Source organism: Vitis riparia, chromosome 18, assembly GCF_004353265.1.
Source record: "Vitis riparia cultivar Riparia Gloire de Montpellier isolate 1030 chromosome 18, EGFV_Vit.rip_1.0, whole genome shotgun sequence".
In the NCBI taxonomy this organism is placed as follows: domain Eukaryota; kingdom Viridiplantae; phylum Streptophyta; class Magnoliopsida; order Vitales; family Vitaceae; genus Vitis; species Vitis riparia.
The window spans coordinates 10,087,877-10,107,124 of NC_048448.1; the positions used below are offsets into that span (position 1 = coordinate 10,087,877).

Sequence of the window (19,248 nt, forward strand, 5' to 3'; positions counted from 1 at the left end):
TTCATATTTGTACTTATTATTGTCAACTTTGTATGCTCAAAAGTTACAATTTCCCCTCATCATGAGATTCACATAATCACATGTAATCATGTATAAATTACTACATTTTAATAGATGCATTATCATTTTGGCATTAAACAAAATGGAAAGAAGTCTATGAAGTGAAGTTAATCTCACTTAGGTAATGCAAGTAACAATAATAAAGCAATTAAATGCATAATTAAATAAATGAAAAAGAAGAGATAACAAGTATGAACTCCGATTAATATTTGGCCCAATCCTATACTCTCCTCAAGCTCCAAATACAAGTTGAGGTTCTGCATACTCTCCTCAAGCTCCAAATACAAGTTGAGGTTCTGCTAGCATTTAAGGCTTCAATCAAGCGTTACTCCTTTACACTCAAATTCTCAATTTCAATGACCTTCTTACACTTTAATTCAAAAAAATTCTCACTCTTGAATCTAATTAAAGATAACAAAGTCTAAACTCAAGATGATATAAATGAAAACCAAGATGGTTTTTTCTTGGCTAGGATTTCTAAGTTAACAAGGAAGATCAATTGGGTTAAGTTAGATTTTGATATCTTAGTTTGCGAGTTTTTTAGGATCCTATTTTAATCTTATTGTTTTATCCAAAACTGTGGGAGAGAGAAATGACTAATTTTAGATGACAATTGTACTCCAAAGATTATTGGTTCAAATTTATTTTACTATACCACCATGTTATAGTTAGAGACACAAAATTGAAATTAAGGTTAAGTATCTTGTTCTCGATTTGGTTAAGTAATGACAAAATTAATAATTGAACTTAATGTAAAAACAAGTCTAAAAACTTCAAAAGTTTAAAATGTAATTTCATTATTTGTTTTCACTTGCCAACTTTAATAGATTATTTTTCATAATATTAGCAAAGGATACACACACCAAAAGAAAAATATTATAATGCCATTGGTGAATTGATCTAAACTTTCAAAATAAAGGTTTTGATTAAAAAATCATAAAACTTTTTTCAAGGATAAAAAATAAAGGTCAAGAATTTAAACTACTAAACCTCAATATAAATTTTGGATGATTCATTAATGTCATCTATTAAGGAGCATGAGGATGTACTGAGTCATAGATGTGAAGAAGATGAATAAATATTTATCGATATAAGATCAAAGAGGTAATAGTGTGTTACTTAGGTAAATCTATATACACTTTTTTTCAAAGTTCATGGAATCTTATTATGATTAACAAACACATGTTTTTAACATCCATAGAGGTTGAAATAACATGTGGAGATGACTTTTAACTTATATATTGTGTGTTTACGTATAATTTTGATTTCATTTTGTAGTGATTTTAAAAAGTATTTTTAGTTTAAGAAGTGTTTTAAAAAAAAAAAAAGTATTTAACAAAATTTAGTAAACACTTTTAAAGATATGAAAATTCACTTACAACATTTTTTGAAAAAAATATTTGACAAATAATTATCTTAAAAACATTTTCAGATAATTATATTAATTATATTAATGAATTTGAGATAGACTTGAAATTTATTAATTTATAATATCTTATTTGAACATAAAATTTTTACCAATACCTATTCAATCCCGTAATTATTAAAATCAAGAATATAAACTCATAATTTATATTAATATAAAGAAGTAGAAAGCACTCTCATCTCAAATTTAAGCATAGGGCCCAAATTTTGGTGAGAGCTGGCCGGATGTCATCACAAGCAAGAAAACTAGAAAACATGGCTAAAGGCTGCTACAGATGTACTTACGTGCTTGACTGAAAGAAAGGATTTGCTACAAGATATATTGTCCCCTTGTCTGTAAACCACTAAACCCTCAAGTTGTGACAGCAAAAAAAACAAAAGTAGGCCAAAGAATTTGTCACCATTAAGAGCCCAGAGAGGTCTACGTTCAAACTCTGGTAAGAGGAGCGTGCACCACTTGTTCACTGTTTAGGGATTCAGTTGATATTTCTAGGCTCCATGGTGCATGGTAGGCAACCCCCCTGTGCGATGCTGTAACGATGAAGATATACAGATATTGCGCTCCAAATGTCCGGATGTTGCTTTCTTGTTTTACTGAAGTTTTCCCGAGTGCGATCGATATCAGCATTTGCTTTATCGGTACCCACTATTGACCGAGTTAACTTATTTGGGAGCAGCTTCTTTCATTCTGCGCCTATTACGACAATGATATAGAACCCATTAGTACACATTTCATTGGTTTGAGCACAATGATCCTCAACCTAGCATGATGATCAGTCACCTCATCTGCAGATCACTTTAGGAAATAATTAATTGTATTGATTTTTCAACCGCATGTACGAAGAACTTTATCAATAGCGGATTGAATGCATCTTGATCAGCATGCGGAGAGATTCCATTCTCGTCAAAGTAATTCGGTGGGCGCCCTACATCATCTTAATTCCAACGTTGAAATTAAAGAGGGCTATACATCAACTCTGGTATCAAGATAATTTTGATAAGCTAGGATCAAAATAGGGCTGCTACTTTATATAGGATTAGACCAAATAAAGCTGATAGATTGATATTACATTTAATTACGTTGGAAAGTAACGTTGAACCTATGATGAAAGACAATTCTACTGGGCCATGCCCCTAGCACTAAATGCTGATAAAAAGCAAGTATGTGTTCAAAAGAAATTAATTCTATATATGCATATTTGCGCTCAAACCGAAAACTATCCACGGCTCAACTATAGTGATCCTTCCTTTGGGCATTATAAGCTAGCTGCCATGTATTTCCTTCTCGAATACCTAAACTTTACAACAGTCGGAGTCTTCGCCACACTTCTCCTTTCCTACTGTCTATTATTATGGAGGTCTAGAGCAGGTAACAGCAAAATAGCACCTGAAGCAGCTGGTGCATGGCCAATAATCGGTCACCTACACCTCTTAGGTGGGTCACAGCTCCCTCATGTAACCTTGGGAACCATGGCCGACAAATATGGGCCGGTCTTCACAATTCGTCTTGGGGTGCATCGAGCTTTGGTGGTGAGTAGCTGGGAGATGGCTAAAGAATGCTTGACCACCAATGACCAGGCTGCATCCTCGCGTCCCGAACTTTTAGCCTCAAAACATTTGGGCTACAACTACGCCATGTTTGGTTTCTCTCCGTACTGTTCTTACTGGCGTGAAATGCGCAAGATAATCAGCCTAGAGCTACTCTCTAACCGCCGCCTAGAGCTGCTGAAGGACGTCCGAGCTTCAGAAGTGGTGACATCCATAAAAGAGCTATACAAGCTCTGGGAAGAGAAAAAAAATGAATCGGGCCTTGTCTCGGTGGAGATGAAGCAGTGGTTTGGAGACTTGACTCTGAACGTAATTCTTAGGATGGTGACAGGGAAGCGTTATTTCAGTGCTTCAGATGCAAGTGAAAATAAACAGGCGCAGAGGTGCCGGAGAGTGTTCAGGGAATTCTGTCATTTGTCAGGGCTCTTTGCGGTGGCGGACGCTATTCCTTTTCTTGGATGGCTAGACTTGGGGAGACATGAGAAGACCCTAAAGAAGACAGCAAAAGAAATGGACAGTATTGCTCAAGAATGGTTAGAGGAGCACCGTCGGAGGAAAGACTCCGGTGAAGTTAATAGTACGCAAGGCTTCATGGATGTGATGCTGTCAGTTCTTGATGGCAAAAACCTTGGTGATTACGATGCTGATACCGTCAATAAAGCCACATGCCTGGTATACATTATTGGAACACCCACATATCATATATATTTGCATATTATCAGGGCTAGCTTTATTTCCATAGGTACTTCTCTTAATTTTGAAGTGTTACATTGCAATAATCAAATAAATTTTAAATTTTATTTTTAAAAAATAAAATTAAAAATTATATATACTACTGAAATAATTGATTTCAGAAAATTATTCTTTGAGAACACCTTTGATAAACTGAGACATGTTTCTAGGGAATACTAAATATGATGTTTTTAAAAACAGCTTAATTTGTTATTTTATTTTTTAGCAAGTTGCAAAATACTTTATCTTCCAATTTTCATTTTGGTCAGCAAGAAGGGGTTATCTAGGTTTCGGAAGTTATATTTAGTTTCCCTTGTAGAAAATAAGTGATCTTGAAAATCATAAGTTTAATCATGTTTGCTTGAATAAGAAACTTGAAGATCCTGTAAAGAGATGGCATATATCGTTTGGGCAATATACCTATGTAAGAGATGGTTGGTTTAGAATTTTTCTCTTAAATCATAGGAGAAAATGGAAAAAAAAAATACTGTTATTTTTGTACTAGGCTATACTATTTAATAGTGTCTGAAGAGAGTTTCATTACATGCTATCAAACAATTAATTTTGTCTCATCACCTGTGCAATCTTAAGTTGTTATCTTTTTAATTTTGTAGGCTCTAATTGTAGGAGGTAGCGACACAACAGTCGTCACTTTAACTTGGGCCCTCTCTCTTCTATTAAACAATCGTGACACCTTTAAAAAGGCACAAGAAGAATTAGATATTCAAGTTGGCAAGGAAAGATTAGTGAATGAACAAGATATTAGTAAATTGGTCTATCTCCAAGCCATTGTTAAAGAGACATTACGATTATATCTGCCAGCGGCACTTGGAGGACCACGTCAATTCACTGAGGACTGCACATTGGGTGGTTACCATGTCTCCAAAGGCACCTCATTAATATTAAATCTTTCCAAAATCCAAAAGGATCCAAGAATTTGGATGAGTCCAACAGAATTCCAACCAGAGAGGTTTCTAACCACCCATAAGGACCTTGATCCTCGAGGAAAACATTTTGAATTTATACCATTTGGTGCCGGTAGAAGAGCATGTCCAGGGCCAATTTCTTACAGGCGTTCGACTTTTCAACTCCATCAAATGCACAAGTTGATATGTGCGAGAGCCTTGGACTTACAAACATGAAATCTACCCCACTTGAAGTTCTCATTTCTCCACGCATGTCTTTACAACTTAAATATTGAAATGAAGAGGTCAAAGTTGGCCTAGCTAGCTAGTCTTAGTTTAAAGACATCTTGAGTTAGCCTTAAGATGCATAAGATAAGATTTAGGAGTGTATTAAAAATAGTTTGGACTAAAAATGATGTATGGTAAACTAAACTACAATCTATTCCAATAAAAATATAGTATTATATATTATTTGGCCAGCCTTTTAAAATTTAGCATCATAAATTTGAACATACATATAAACTTTAGTATAACTTTATTTCTCTATTTTGTGTAGTTTATTGACATTTTTTTTCTTCATTTTTTTCACCAAAACAGGTAATACATAGCCTTTTTAAAAATATTACCTATATAAGAATTTTATTATTACATACTTAGAGGATGTTTGGTAAATTAATTTAATGGCTTAATGACATATTTAAGTCTTAACTAGATTAAGAATATTTGGTAAAATAATTTAATGTCATAATTTAAAATCAAAAAAATAATTTTAAGTACTAAGTTAAAATAATTAATTTATTCTTTATCTCAATTTTTTTTCCTTCACTTATCATGTTCAATAAAACCGTATTTTACAATTATGACTTTGAATTTACAACTCATCTTTTATAGTAAATATTTTTGTAATTTATTTACAATACTTTAAATGTAAATATTTAACAACTAAATTTATTATTATTATTTAAGATTAGTAAAAATTTAAATATTAGTTAAAATGAATGAAGATAAATATATAGATTTTATAATTTAAAATAAATATTAAGTTAATTCTATTAAACAATCCTAATATTAAAAGTAATAAATAAGTAATAAATTTTAATTTAATAATTTAACTTAAAATTAATTTAATTAAATTATTAAATAATAAATATTAAGTTTTATCGTGAAGTGAACGTTAATCTCAACGACCTTGACATCTAAATATGATCCGCCCCCAATTAAATATTAAACCATAACTTAACATTTGCCCGCATGACCCTCGGAGCATATAATTAATTCATTTCAAAGATCACGGAAGATCCTTTTGGTAACGTGGCTCCATTGATATAGCATTCTATTTATTGATCGCTACATATTATATAAATTCAAAGATCATGGAGAGGATCTTGTCGGCAATCATTCGTCAGAAGAAGGGCAGTTTCCTTCATAAAATAGTATACTTTGAATAAAAGTAAACTACACAACATCATAGCATATGCAAGCAATTTTGGACGGATTACGAAAGACAAACCTACTGGGCCACGCCCGTTACAACATCTCGAAATATGGTAGTATAGATAAATGCTTAAGCTGGAAAAACACCGACAGATCGATCTAACCATGGCGGTGCGACACTCCAGCAGTCTTCTTCAATACCTAAATGTTACCACGATCGGAGTGCTTGGCATACTTTTTCTTTCCTACTATCTATTAGTACGGAGATCCAGAGCTGGTAAGAGAAGAATAGCACCTGAAGCAGCTGGTGCATGGCCAATAATCGGTCACCTACACCTCTTAGGTGGGTCACAGCTCCCTCATGTAACCTTGGGAACCATGGCCGACAAATATGGGCCGGTCTTCACAATTCGTCTTGGGGTGCATCGAGCTTTGGTGGCGAGTAGCTGGGAGATGGCTAAAGAATGCTTGACCACCAATGACCAGGTTGCATCCTCGCGTCCCGAACTTTTAGCCTCAAAACATTTGGGCTACAACTACGCCATGTTTGGTTTCTCTCCGTACGGTTCTTACTGGCGTGAAGTGCGCAAGATAATCAGCCTAGAGCTACTCTCTAACCGCCGCCTAGAGCTGCTGAAGGACGTCCGAGCTTCAGAAGCGGTGACATCCATAAAAGAGCTATACAAGCTCTGGGAAGAGAAAAAAAATGAATCGGGCCTTGTCTCGGTGGAGATGAAGCAGTGGTTTGGAGACTTGACTCTGAACGTAATTCTTAGGATGGTGACAGGGAAGCGTTATTTCAGTGCTTCAGATACAAGTGAAAATAAACAGGCGCAGAGGTGCCGGAGAGTGTTCAGGGAATTCTGTCATTTGTCAGGGCTCTTTGCGGTGGCGGACGCTATTCCTTTTCTTGGATGGCTAGACTTGGGGAGACATGAGAAGACCCTAAAGAAGACAGCAAAAGAAATGGACAGTATTGCTCAAGAATGGTTAGAGGAGCACCGTCGGAGGAAAGACTCCGGTGAAGTTAATAGTACGCAAGACTTCATGGATGTGATGCTGTCAGTTCTTGATGGCAAAAACCTTGGTGATTACGATGCTGATACCATCAATAAAGCCACATGCCTGGTATACATTATTGGAACACCCACATATCATATATATTTGCATATTATCAGGGCTAGCTTTATTTCCATAGGTACTTCTCTTAATTTTGAAGTGTTACATTGCAATAATCAAATAAATATTAAATCTTATTTTTTAAAAATAAAATTAAAAAATATATATACTGCTGAAAGAATTGATTTCAGAAAATTATTCTTTGAGAACACCTTTGATAAACTGAGACATGTTTCTAGGGAATACTAAATATGATGTTTTTAAAAACGGCTTAATTTGTAATTTTATTTTTGAGCAAGTTGCAAAATACTTTATCTTCTAATTTTCATTTTGGTCAGCAATAAGGGGTTATCTAGGTTTCGGAAGTTATATTTAATTTCCCTTGTAGAAAATAAGTGATCTTGAAAATCATAAGTTTAATCATGTTTGCTTGAATAAGAAACTTGAAGATCCTGTAAAGAGATGGCATATATCGTTTGGGCAATATACCTATGTAAGAGATGGTTGGTTTAGAATTTTTCTCTTAAACCATAGGAGAAAATGGAAAAAAAAAATACTGTTATTTTTGTACTAGGCCATACTATTTAATAGTGTCTGAAGAGAGTTTCATTACATGCTATCAAACAATTAATTTTGTCTCATCACCTGCGTAATCTTAAGTTGTTATCTTTTGCGTTTTGTAGGCTCTAATTGTAGGAGGTAGCGACACAACAGTCGTCACTTTAACTTGGGCGCTCTCTCTTCTATTAAACAATCGTGACACCTTAAAAAAGGCACAAGAGGAATTAGATATTCAAGTTGGCAAGGAAAGATTAGTGAATGAACAAGATATTAGTAAATTGGTCTATCTCCAAGCCATTGTTAAAGAGACATTACGATTATATCCGCCAGCGGCACTTGGAGGACCACGTCAATTCACTGAGGACTGCACCTTGGGTGGTTACCATGTCTCCAAAGGCACCCGATTAATATTGAATCTTTCCAAAATCCAAAAGGATCCAAGAATTTGGATGAGTCCAACAGAATTCCAACCAGAGAGGTTTCTAACCACCCATAAGGACCTTGATCCTCGAGGAAAACATTTTGAATTTATACCATTTGGTGCCGGTAGAAGAGCATGTCCAGGAATAGCTTTCGCTCTTCAAATGCTACATTTAACATTGGCCAATTTCTTACAGGCGTTCAACTTTTCAACTCCATCAAATGCACAAGTTGATATGTGTGAGAGCCTTGGACTTACAAACATGAAATCTACCCCACTTGAAGTTCTCATTTCTCCACGCATGTCTTTTTTATAGTCTTTACAACTAAAATATTGAAATGAAGAGGTCAAAGCTGGCCTAGCTGGCTAGTCTTAGTTGAAAGACATCTTGAGTTAGCCTTAAGATGCATAAGATAAGATTTAGGAGTGTATTAAAAATAGTTTGGACTAAAAATGATGTATGGTAAACTAAACTATAATCTATTCCAATAAAAGTATAGTCTTATATATTATTTGGCCAGCCTTTTAAAATTTAGCATCATAAATTTGAACATATATATAAACCTTAGTCTAACTTTATTTCTCTATTTTGTGTAGTTTATTGACACTTTTTTTTCCCTTTTTTCACCAAAACAGGTAATACATAGCCTTTTTAAAAATATTACCTATATAAGAATTTTATTATTACATACTTAGAGGATGTTTGGTAAATCAATATAATGGCTTAATTAATGACTTATTTAAGTCTTAACTAGATTAAGAATATTTGGTAAAATAACTTAATGTCATAATTTAAAATCGAAAAAATAATTTTTAGTACTAAGTTAAAATAATTAATTTATTCTTTATCTCAATTTTTTTTTCCTTCACTTATCCATGTTCAATAAAACCGTATTTTACAATTATGACTTTGAATTTACAACTCATCTTTTATAGTAAATATTTTTGTAATTTATTTACAATACTTTAAATGTAAATATTTAACAACTAAATTTATTATTATTATTTAAGATGAGTAAAAATATAAATATTAGTTAAAATGAATGAAGATAAATATATAGATTTTATAATTTAAAATAAATATTAAGTTAATTCTATTAAACAATCCTAATATTAAAAGTAATAAATAAGTAATAAATTTTAATTTAATAATTTAACTTAAAATCAATTTAATTAAATTATTAAATAATAAATATTAAGTTTCATCCCGGAAGTGAACGTTAATCTCAACCACCTTGACATAATTAAATATTAAACCATAAGTTAACATATGCCCCATGACCCTCGGTGCATATAATTAATTCATTTCAAAGATCACGGAAGATCCTTTTGGTAACGTGGCTCCATTGATATAGCATTCTATTTATTGACGGCTACGTATTATATAAATTCAAAGATCATGGAGAGGATCTTGTTGGCAATCATTCGTCAGAAGAAGGGCAGTTTCCTTCATAAAATAATATACTTTGAATAAAAGTAATCTACGCAACATCATAGCAGATGCAAGCAATTTTGGACGGATTACGAAAGTCAAACCTACTGGGCCACGCCCGTTACAACATCTCGAAATATATATGGTAGTATAGATAGATGCTTAAGCTGGAAAAACACCGACAGATCGATCTAACCATGGCGGTGCCACACTCCAGCAGTCTTCTTCAATACCTAAATGTTACCACGATCGGAGTGCTTGGCATACTTTTTCTTTCATACTATCTATTAGTACGGAGATCCAGAGCTGGTAAGAGAAGAATAGCACCTGAAGCAGCTGGTGCATGGCCAATAATCGGTCACCTACACCTCTTAGGTGGGTCACAGCTCCCTCATGTAACCTTGGGAACCATGGCCGACAAGTACGGACCGATCTTCACTATCCGGCTCGGGGTGCATCGAGCATTGGTGGTGAGTAGTAGGGAGGTGGCCAAAGAATGTTTCACCACCAATGACTCGGCTGTATCCGGCCGTCCCAAACTGCTAGCCCCAGAACATCTGGGTTACAACTACGCCATGTTCGCTTTCTCCCCTTACGATGCTTACTGGCGTGAAGTGCGAAAGATAGTCAATACAGAGCTACTTTCCAACCGTCGCCTAGAGTTGCTGAAGGACGTTCGAGCCTCAGAGGTGGAGACATCCATAAAAGAACTGTACAAGCTCTGGGCGGAAAAGAAGAACGAATTGGGGCATGTTTTGGTGGAGATGAAGCAATGGTTTGGTGACTTGTCTATGAACGTGATTTTAAGGATGGTTGTTGGAAAAAGATACTTTGGTGTTGGAGCCGGCGGTGAGGAGGAAGAGGCCCGGCGGTGCCAGAAGGCCATTAGGGAATTCTTTCGTTTGCTGGGGCTCTTTGTGGTGAAGGATGGGATTCCTTCCCTCGGATGGTTGGACTTGGGAGGACACGAGAAGGCCATGAAGAAGACTGCAAAAGAAATAGACAGCATTGCTCAAGAATGGTTAGAGGAGCACCGTCGGAGGAAAGATTGGGGTGAAGATAATGGAATGCATGATTTCATGGATGTGTTGCTCTCAGTCCTCGACGGCAAAGCCCTTCCTCAGTACGATGCTGATACCATCAACAAAGCCACTTCCATGGTACTCCAAAGTTTTCCCCTTTATATATAAAAGTAGAAAACATAATTTTCTTGAAATTGCTTGCACATAATTATTTCTTTTTCTAATAAAAATGGAGTAGACCTTGATAGTGAAGCATTTTTCTTATGGTGAAGCCTCTCAATCCCGATGTAATGCTTTTTAAGTAGGTTTTGTACATTTCTGGATTACTTATTGTTAGGGTCTAAAATGAATTCCTGTTAAAGGTCAAAATGTTAGGAAGGGGCGTATTAAAGACCATGGTTTAAGGTTTGTTTAATTTGAAATGCAGAAACAATATTTTCATTAACATTTTGTTCAAATCTAGCTAGCTAGGTAGCTAGCCCGTGAAATTGCCCTGTCCACCCCCTACTTAACCAGTTTCAAAGACACACTAGGTTGTAATATGTAAAAAACAACTTGAGAAGAGAGTCGATCCCATTAGGCCTATTGCTGAACCTGAAGCAGCCATTTATTTTATGTGTCTTCAATTTCTGGCTTTTATGTTTTGCAGGCTCTGATTTCAGGAGGTACTGACACCATGACTGTTACCCTAACATGGGCACTTTCATTGATATTAAACAATCGTGAAACCTTGAAGAAGGCTCAAGAGGAATTGGATACCCATGTTGGCAAAGAAAGATTAGTTAATGCATCGGATATTAGCAAGTTGGTCTATCTTCAAGCAATTGTTAAGGAGACATTACGACTACGTCCTCCCGGACCACTGTCAGGACCACGCCAATTCACCGAAGACTGCATTATTGGTGGTTACCATGTCCCTAAAGGCACCCGACTAGTGTTGAACCTCTCAAAGCTTCATAGGGATCCAAGTGTATGGTTAGACCCTGAAGAGTTTCAGCCAGAGAGATTTCTCACCACCCACAGAGACGTTGATGCTAGGGGTCAGCATTTCCAACTACTGCCATTTGGCGCAGGTAGAAGATCATGCCCTGGAATAACTTTTGCCCTTCAAATGCTACATTTGGCACTGGCTAGTTTCTTACATGGATTTGAGGTCTCAACTCCATCAAATGCACCTGTCGATATGAGCGAGATTCCTGGACTAACAAACATTAAGTCCACCCCACTTGAAATTCTCATAGCTCCTCGCCTGCCTTATAATTCTTATAAATGAAAACCAAACATAACGATGGAAAGCTTCCTTATAAAGTGTTGGAGTTAATATGCTGCAGTCTTTTACCTTCATGTTTAACTAAATTCTTTTGAAAAAAAAGGGACCATACACCAACCCAATTTAAGTGTAAAATAAATAAAAAAATTATGCTTTCCTACACTCAAACAGTAATTATAATTTTTTTTCCAAAATTACCCTCTGCCCCTTCTACCACACCAAAATCTGTTAATGTCACCTTGCCAGCGCCATCATCGAATGGTCGTACAGTTTTCCTCCTCTCTCGCTTCTCTCTATTTCTCTCTCTTCCTCTCTTTTTCCCCCTTTCTCGACATCACCACTGCCAGCCGCTCATACTCCAACCTCCCTCTCTCTCTCTCTCTCTTTCCTTCTCTTTCCGCATCACCATTGCTACCACTGCCAACGACCCACTGCTGCTGCCGCCTTTCACCGGCATCAGTTGCCACCGGTGAGAGGCGGCAGCAATCGTGGGTCGCTGGCAGTGGTGGCGATGGTGATGTGGAAATGGAAAGAAAAAGAGAGAAAGAGGGAAGCGAAAGGAAGAGAGGGACAGGTTGCCGGCCTGAGAGAGATGTGAGCGACGGTCGGTGATGACGTCGACAAAGTGCTGCCCGGTTTTGCCGCCGATGAGAGACAGCAAGAGCAGTGGGTCGCTAGTAGTGGAGGCGGTGGTGATATGGAAAGGGAAAGAAAGAGAGAAAGAGAGAAAGGGAAAGGAGAGAGGGAGAGATTGTCAACAGATGTGAATGGCGGCCGGTGATGATGCCGGCAAAGTGTCGACCGATTTCAGTGGGGAGGAAGGGAGAGGCGAATGGTGAACACAGGAGACAAAACAAAGAATAATTTTGGAAAATCACTATTTGAGTGTAAAGGTTTTTTTTTTTTTTTTTTTCCTATCTTACGCTTAAATTGAAAAATAGAAAATAAAGATTCAGATGTTGAAAATCCAACCAAGGTGAATACCCTAATTTCATATATACTGGAATATTTCTTGTTATAACTCAACCAAGGTAAATACCCTAATTTCATATATACTGGAAACTCCTGATTAAAAATGAGTAAAAAAATAATAGCGGAAACATACCTGAATCCATTAAAGGAGAAAACTTTATAAGAAGAAAACCCTTGAGATGGTCTTCCAATTCTGGCCACTAGATTCTGTGTCAATTTCTCTCTGAGAGGATTTTCGGAAATTGGAATGCGTAGTGGTAGAATGGGGACCATAACCCTATTTATAAACTGGTAGGGCAATTTTAATTTTATCACAATTATATTTCTGCCCCTCATAGAAATAATAATTATCTAATGGTATCTACACAATAATCTCATGACAATTATACCCTTAAGCCAATTAATCAATTATTAATTAGATCACTATATTTAGGCTTAATTAAATGATAGCACACACATTTTAATTATTTACATGTGTGGCCCAAATTATAGATTAATTACAAAAATTAATCTAACATCAGAAACTCTTTTTTTTGGGGGGGATTGGTGTATGGTAACATGATTCCCTGAATGATCAGATAAAACCTCTCTTTTGATTTCTCCAACCTTCCTCTTACACAGCTCTATACGCAAACTTGACTGAGAAGAGGCCGTTAGAAAAAGTTGTTCGAGAATTGGTTGTATACCTATATGATGAAACTGAACTTCGGAAAAAGTTGAAAGGTCTTTTGTTGGTTCAAAGGAGTATGAAAAGTCTATTTTGGCCTTTCTCTTGGTGAGCCTTAGCTTTCCCTTCAACCTTAGCATTAGTATATTGTCCTTTTCTATTTCCTTGACGTTTTGACTTTACTTTTTGCAAATTGCAACATCCCACGTTGAGTGCATCTTTCTCCTTCTTTTGATGATTCGGTTTTTCATTTCTTTTTCTACCAATAAATAAAACCTTGCTAAATACGACCAAAAAGAAGTTGTATCTTATCATTTTTATAATATAAATAATATTTGTTATATTATGTATGTTTAAATGTAAATAATATTAGTTTAAGAATATCAAGATAAAATAATTCATATAAAATTATATGAAATTTTAACATGATTTGGTCGATCATACTTACATTTATAAATAAAAAAGAATCATTTTATTATATTATAAGAAATATTATAAATAATATAAACCAAATATAATTATTGAATTTTTAAAACATCTCATTTTTTATATCTATATTTTGAACCATGAGTTACAAACTCAGCTCCATCTTATAATTACATTTTTTTTCTTATGATCTAGAATATTTATAAACATATTTATAATAATTTTCTTTATTTTATAAGAACATATAATATTACAATAATATATCAACTTAAAAAATATTCTATATAATATTCTTTTATAAAATAAAATTTATACTAATTAAGAATTTGAAACATTTTTTCGACAATTTTCACCTTGGATTGAATTTGATTGAGTCAATATTTTATCTCTCCATGACAGACCTTTTTTTTTGTATCACATATAATGAGAGAACAATCGACTTTACCTTCAACTAAAATTCTCTTTGTCATCCTCTTGTAAGTTCTACTTTCTTTAGCTCTTCCAAAAATCTTCATCCTAAATTCTAATACCAGATTGTTATGTTAGCAAAAGTTTTAATGCAAACAATGTTATTTCAGTAACACATAAATACAACAATTAACACAAAACTACATAAAGTTTTAACATAGTTAGACTAACCATATCTACATTTACAAATAAAAGAATTTTTATTATACCATAACAAATATTATAAGGCTATGTTTGGTTTCCATAAAATTTGAAGGAAAATGCAAGAGAAAGAAAATACAAAGGAAAAATAGAAGGAAATGAAAAGTGAAGGGAAAAAAAAAATTAGATTAAAAGTTAATAAATCATTTTTTTTGTTACTTCAAATTTATTTTATTTATTTTAACTCATCGATATAAAGATTAAATAATTTAAAAATACATAAGTTTTTAATTATATTTGAATTTCTTTAATATTTTTCATAGGACAACCAAACATAAAAAAAATAATTTTTCTTTACATTTTTCTTCTTTCCTTAGTATTTTTCGGGAACCAAACATAACTTAAAAAATAGAAATAAGATACAACTATTGATTCTGGAATTCATGTTTCTTCATTCCTTATATATATACCTTAAACCACGAGCCCTTACTTCATCAAGTGTCTTATTATATATTTTTTACAGGAAAAATTGCTTTGTACTGAGATGGATTCTTGACTGTCAACCATATCCTTATATAAATTAATTCTCATCATTTCAATAAAGAAAAATTAAACCACACAAAAAAGATATAAGAATGTCTCATAGTTGCTTTGTACTGCCATGTTTAATTTTTTTTTTATTTTAAAAAATTAATTTTTTTTAAATCTGTAACAAAATATAATTATATTAAAAATAAATGTATTTTATAAATAAATAAAATATTATAATATTTTTTTTTTTTTGAAAAATAACTTTTTTATTATTTTATATGTGTTAAAAATAAGAAAATAAAAAAATTAATTAAATTACTTTTTAAAATTAATTATATGTATAATTATGACAGGATACCAAATCTACCCCGATTTTTAAAAAAATCTAAATTTGTCCTTAATCCGTTTGTTTTAATTTCAAGCTTATCCCTGGGACCTACCTAAGAGGGCAACCCATGCCCATCCATATTTGACCCTTTGCATTTGCATAAGTTAAAAAAATCCCATATATGCATCATCACCCGCGAATTGAATGAGCAGCCATGGAGTTCCATCTTCCATTTTCAATTACCACGGCCAGCATGTTTATCTTTCTACTCTCTTTCTATTATTTGTTAAAGATACTAAGGCGTTCTGAGAGGAAAAGAACTGCACCGGAAGCCGCCGGGGCATGGCCTGTGATTGGTCACCTCCATCTGTTAGGAGGCTCTGAGCTGCCCCACAAAACCTTGGGGGCTATGGCCGACAAGTACGGGCCGATCTTCTTTATCAAGCTTGGTGCGCAACCAGTATTGGTGGTGAGTAATTGGGAGATTGCTAAGGAGTGCTTTACTACCAACGACAAAGCTTTCGCCAATCGTCCCAAATTAATAGCGGTGGAGGTTATGGGCTACAACAACGCCATGTTCGGCTTTAGCCCATATGGCTCCTACTGGCGCCAGATGCGCAAGATAGTCACTACACATCTTCTCTCAAACAGAAGCCTGGAGATGCTGAAACTGGTACGTATATCGGAGGTGAAGGCAACGATAAAAGAGCTACATGAGTTATGGGTCTCTAAGAAAAGTGATTCAAACATGGTATCAGTGGAGATGAGGCGATGGTTTGGAGATCTAGCCCTAAATTTGGCTGTAAGGATGACTGCCGGAAAGAGATTTTCTAGTGACAAGGAAGGAGTGGAGTACCACAAAGCAATAAGATGTTTTTTTGAGTTGACGGGGAAGTTTATGGTGTCGGATGCTCTCCCTTTTCTAAGGTGGTTTGACTTGGGAGGCTATGAGAAGGCCATGAAGAAGACTGCAGAAAGTCTAGACCATCTACTTGAAGACTGGTTACAGGAACATAAACGAAAGAGAGTTTCTGGGCAGCCCACTGGGGACCAAGATTTTATGGATGTGATGCTGTCCATTTTAGATGATGAGACCAGGGCCCAAGATTTAAAGAGTTCCGATGCCGATATCATTAACAAAGCTACATGCCTGGTATGTTTTTCTTCAACCAAAAAAGCCCAGTAGAGGTGAGCATACTGTGATTGTGCGTATATATTAATTGTGAATAAAAAATAAGTGATGTGAAATAGGGAGAATTACTAGTTGAATGATATGATATAATATAAAATTTATATATATTTATGTATTTTGAGAAATGTATTTTAACTATAGAAAGACCGTGTATTAAAGGGTTATATCAAATTTGTATGTTGCAGAATGTCTTAATAGCGACCACCGATACTGTTACAGTTAGCCTAACATGGGCTCTGTCGTTACTGTTAAACAACCGACACGTATTGAACAAAGCCAAAGAGGAGCTAGATTTGCATGTGGGAAGGGAAAGGCGAGTTGAGGAACGGGACATGAGCAACCTGGTCTACCTCGATGCTATCATCAAGGAAACTCTACGTTTATATTCAGCTGTTCAAGTTCTAGCGGCACATGAGTCCACCGAGGAATGCGTTGTAGGTGGCTGCTACATACCCGCTGGGACGCGCCTGATAATTAATCTTTGGAAGATTCACCACGATCCAAGTGTATGGTCGGATCCTGATCAGTTCATGCCTGAGAGATTTCTCACCACGCATAAGGATGTTGATGTTAGAGGTATGCATTTTGAATTGATTCCATTTGGAAGTGGAAGAAGAATTTGCCCTGGAGTGTCCTTAGCTCTACAATTTCTGCAATTCACCCTAGCCAGCTTTATTCAAGGATTTGAGTTTGCAACGGCATCCGATGGACCGGTTGATATGACCGAAAGCATTGGGTTAACCAACCTCGAGGCCACCCCGCTTGACGTTCTTCTCACTCCTCGCCTCTCTTCTAATCTCTATGAGTAAATCTCTATGAGTAAGAGCTGGTTATCCTCGAATTAATGAATCTTCCTTTTTCTTTTCGAATTAACATTCTACGACTCTAGACTCTGTAAATTAAGTCCAGATATTTTGTTAAAAATTGTTCCCAGCTTTTACAAAAATATAAATATTCGGATTGGCTAATTTCAGAATTTGCTGTTTCTGCTTTACAAGCAAACTAAGACAGCATGACGTCATTTTTGCTCATGCTAGCGGACCTAACAATTTTTGGATTTATCTCCATATGAGATTGAATGTCATGAATCTTATTTGTATTTTACTTCTTGGTGGTAGCTTATAAAAAATGAAAAACAAATATTAATTTTAATTTACTTTGCATCGATCTTTATTTTTATTTGTATTTTTAATAAATAAAAAAAATAAAGCATTATTTTCTTCAATCCCTCTAAACAATCCAACAAATATAAAATTTTAATGGTTTTAATCAACTTTTTAAAATTAATTAATATAGAAATTAAAATTCTGAATCGCTTTTCCTCACATGTGACCCCATATTCATATAGAGAGACAAATAAACTAGCTTATAAACTTACTAATTTGGGATAATAACATGCACTAAAGTTGAAACTTATAACTTTTAAATATATAGTTGTACTATGTAATAAAATATAATGCAAACTAACTTTGAATATTAGAAAAAAAAAAAAAAAAAAAAGAGAGAGAAATACAATATTTATGAGGTCCAATAAGAATGTCTTGTCCATGTCCTAGGGTGATGACGATCAATCTAATAACTTCAAATTTAAAAATTATAAAACTAAAATATCAAACTTAGAAGCTCTTGCTTACCAAAACACTTTTCTCATACTAATATTGGCCGAAACCAATTTCTAGAATTTAAATATTTTGTAATAAATGAACTAACGACCACCTCCTCTACACAACCCTCTAAATGCCATTTATCCAAAGGTATTAAAACTCATAGAACATTAACTCAAACAATGCTTGAACTTGATTGTCACCCCATCTTAGTAATCATATTTATAGGTCGCTCATTATTAAGAAGAGAAGCAAAGAATAAGAGAAGCATCTTCTTGAACAGGAATTGATCAGTAAGTGTTTTTCACCATGCTCTGTTTTTGCTTTTATAAACAGAATATCTTACACAGCTTTACCAGAAATTAGTTTCAACAGTTTGCAACCATCTCTACAACAAACTTAGGGTCGTTAATCCATAACTAACAATCTAACCATCTCTAACATCCCCCCTCAAACTCAAGTTGGATAATGATTCAACTTTGAGTTTGCTACGTAATTCATTGAACCTTGCACTTGAGATAGCTTTGGTTAGGATGTCAGCTACTTGATCTTGTGCTGGAACCTCAAGTTGGATAATGATTCAACTTTGAGTTTGCTACGTAATTCATTGAACCTTGCACTTGAGATAGCTTTGGTTAGGATGTCAGCTACTTGATCTTGTGCTGGAACATGACGAACTTCTATTTCTCCTCGGGCAACTTTCTCACGAACAAAGTAAATGTCCAGCTCAATATGTTTTGTTCGAGCATGCTGAACTGGATTGGCTGAGAGTAAAACGGTGCTGAGATTATCACACCAGATGACAGGTCTTTTACTACAAGAAACCTGCAACTCTTCAAGAAGTGCCTTTATCCAAGTCATTTCAGCTACCAGGTTCGCTAAGCTGCAATATTCAGCTTCAGTACTTGATCTGGACACAATGTGTTGCTTCTTAGAATGCCATGAGACCAGATTAGAGCCTAAGAATACACAAAAACCTGAAGTAGAACG

The 19,248-nt window shown here is 34.8% G+C and overlaps 3 protein-coding genes and 1 pseudogene across 4 annotated transcripts; all 4 read left to right on the forward strand.

The window, feature by feature from the left end:
- Positions 1 to 2,722: 2,722 nt before the first annotated feature.
- LOC117905365 lies at positions 2,723 to 5,102 on the forward strand (annotated as a pseudogene).
- Positions 5,103 to 6,265: 1,163 nt separating this feature from the next.
- Positions 6,266 to 8,717, forward strand: LOC117905363 (cytochrome P450 CYP82D47-like). 2 transcript variants are annotated; one of them, XM_034818275.1, is made up of 2 exons: positions 6,266 to 7,232; positions 7,907 to 8,717. In XM_034818275.1, exons 1-2 carry the CDS (start codon positions 6,270 to 6,272, stop codon positions 8,519 to 8,521), a joined length of 1,578 nt encoding a protein of 525 aa, XP_034674166.1. In that variant the 5' UTR covers positions 6,266 to 6,269; the 3' UTR covers positions 8,522 to 8,717. The 2 variants fall into 2 exon arrangements, with proteins under 2 accessions (XP_034674166.1, XP_034674167.1); XM_034818276.1 differs by having other exon boundaries at positions 6,266 to 7,302; positions 7,907 to 8,009.
- A 1,098-nt stretch (positions 8,718 to 9,815) lies between these two features.
- On the forward strand, positions 9,816 to 12,023 carry LOC117906183 (cytochrome P450 CYP82D47-like). Its single transcript, XM_034819147.1, has 2 exons — positions 9,816 to 10,797; positions 11,309 to 12,023. Exons 1-2 carry the CDS (start codon positions 9,835 to 9,837, stop codon positions 11,930 to 11,932), a joined length of 1,587 nt encoding a protein of 528 aa, XP_034675038.1. The 5' UTR covers positions 9,816 to 9,834; the 3' UTR covers positions 11,933 to 12,023.
- Positions 12,024 to 15,709: 3,686 nt separating this feature from the next.
- On the forward strand, positions 15,710 to 17,630 carry LOC117907478 (cytochrome P450 CYP82D47-like). Its single transcript, XM_034821027.1, has 2 exons — positions 15,710 to 16,615; positions 16,840 to 17,630. The coding sequence occupies exons 1-2, from the start codon at positions 15,716 to 15,718 to the stop codon at positions 17,461 to 17,463; spliced, it is 1,524 nt and encodes a 507-aa protein (XP_034676918.1). The 5' UTR covers positions 15,710 to 15,715; the 3' UTR covers positions 17,464 to 17,630.
- Positions 17,631 to 19,248: the final 1,618 nt, after the last annotated feature.

What these genes read in the sequence shown, in the direction of transcription:
- LOC117905363 (XM_034818275.1), top strand. Translation starts at nt 6,270, where the DNA reads ATGGCGGTGCGACACTCCAGCAGTCTTCTTCAATACCTAAATGTTACC. An exon ending in TCAATAAAGCCACATGCCTG is followed by an intron (nt 7,233 to 7,906) that starts GTATACATTATT and finishes TGCGTTTTGTAG; the next exon opens with GCTCTAATTGTAGGAGGTAG.
- LOC117906183 (XM_034819147.1), top strand. Translation starts at nt 9,835, where the DNA reads ATGGCGGTGCCACACTCCAGCAGTCTTCTTCAATACCTAAATGTTACC. An exon ending in TCAACAAAGCCACTTCCATG is followed by an intron (nt 10,798 to 11,308) that starts GTACTCCAAAGT and finishes TATGTTTTGCAG; the next exon opens with GCTCTGATTTCAGGAGGTAC.
- LOC117907478 (XM_034821027.1), top strand. Translation starts at nt 15,716, where the DNA reads ATGTTTATCTTTCTACTCTCTTTCTATTATTTGTTAAAGATACTAAGG. An exon ending in TTAACAAAGCTACATGCCTG is followed by an intron (nt 16,616 to 16,839) that starts GTATGTTTTTCT and finishes TGTATGTTGCAG; the next exon opens with AATGTCTTAATAGCGACCAC.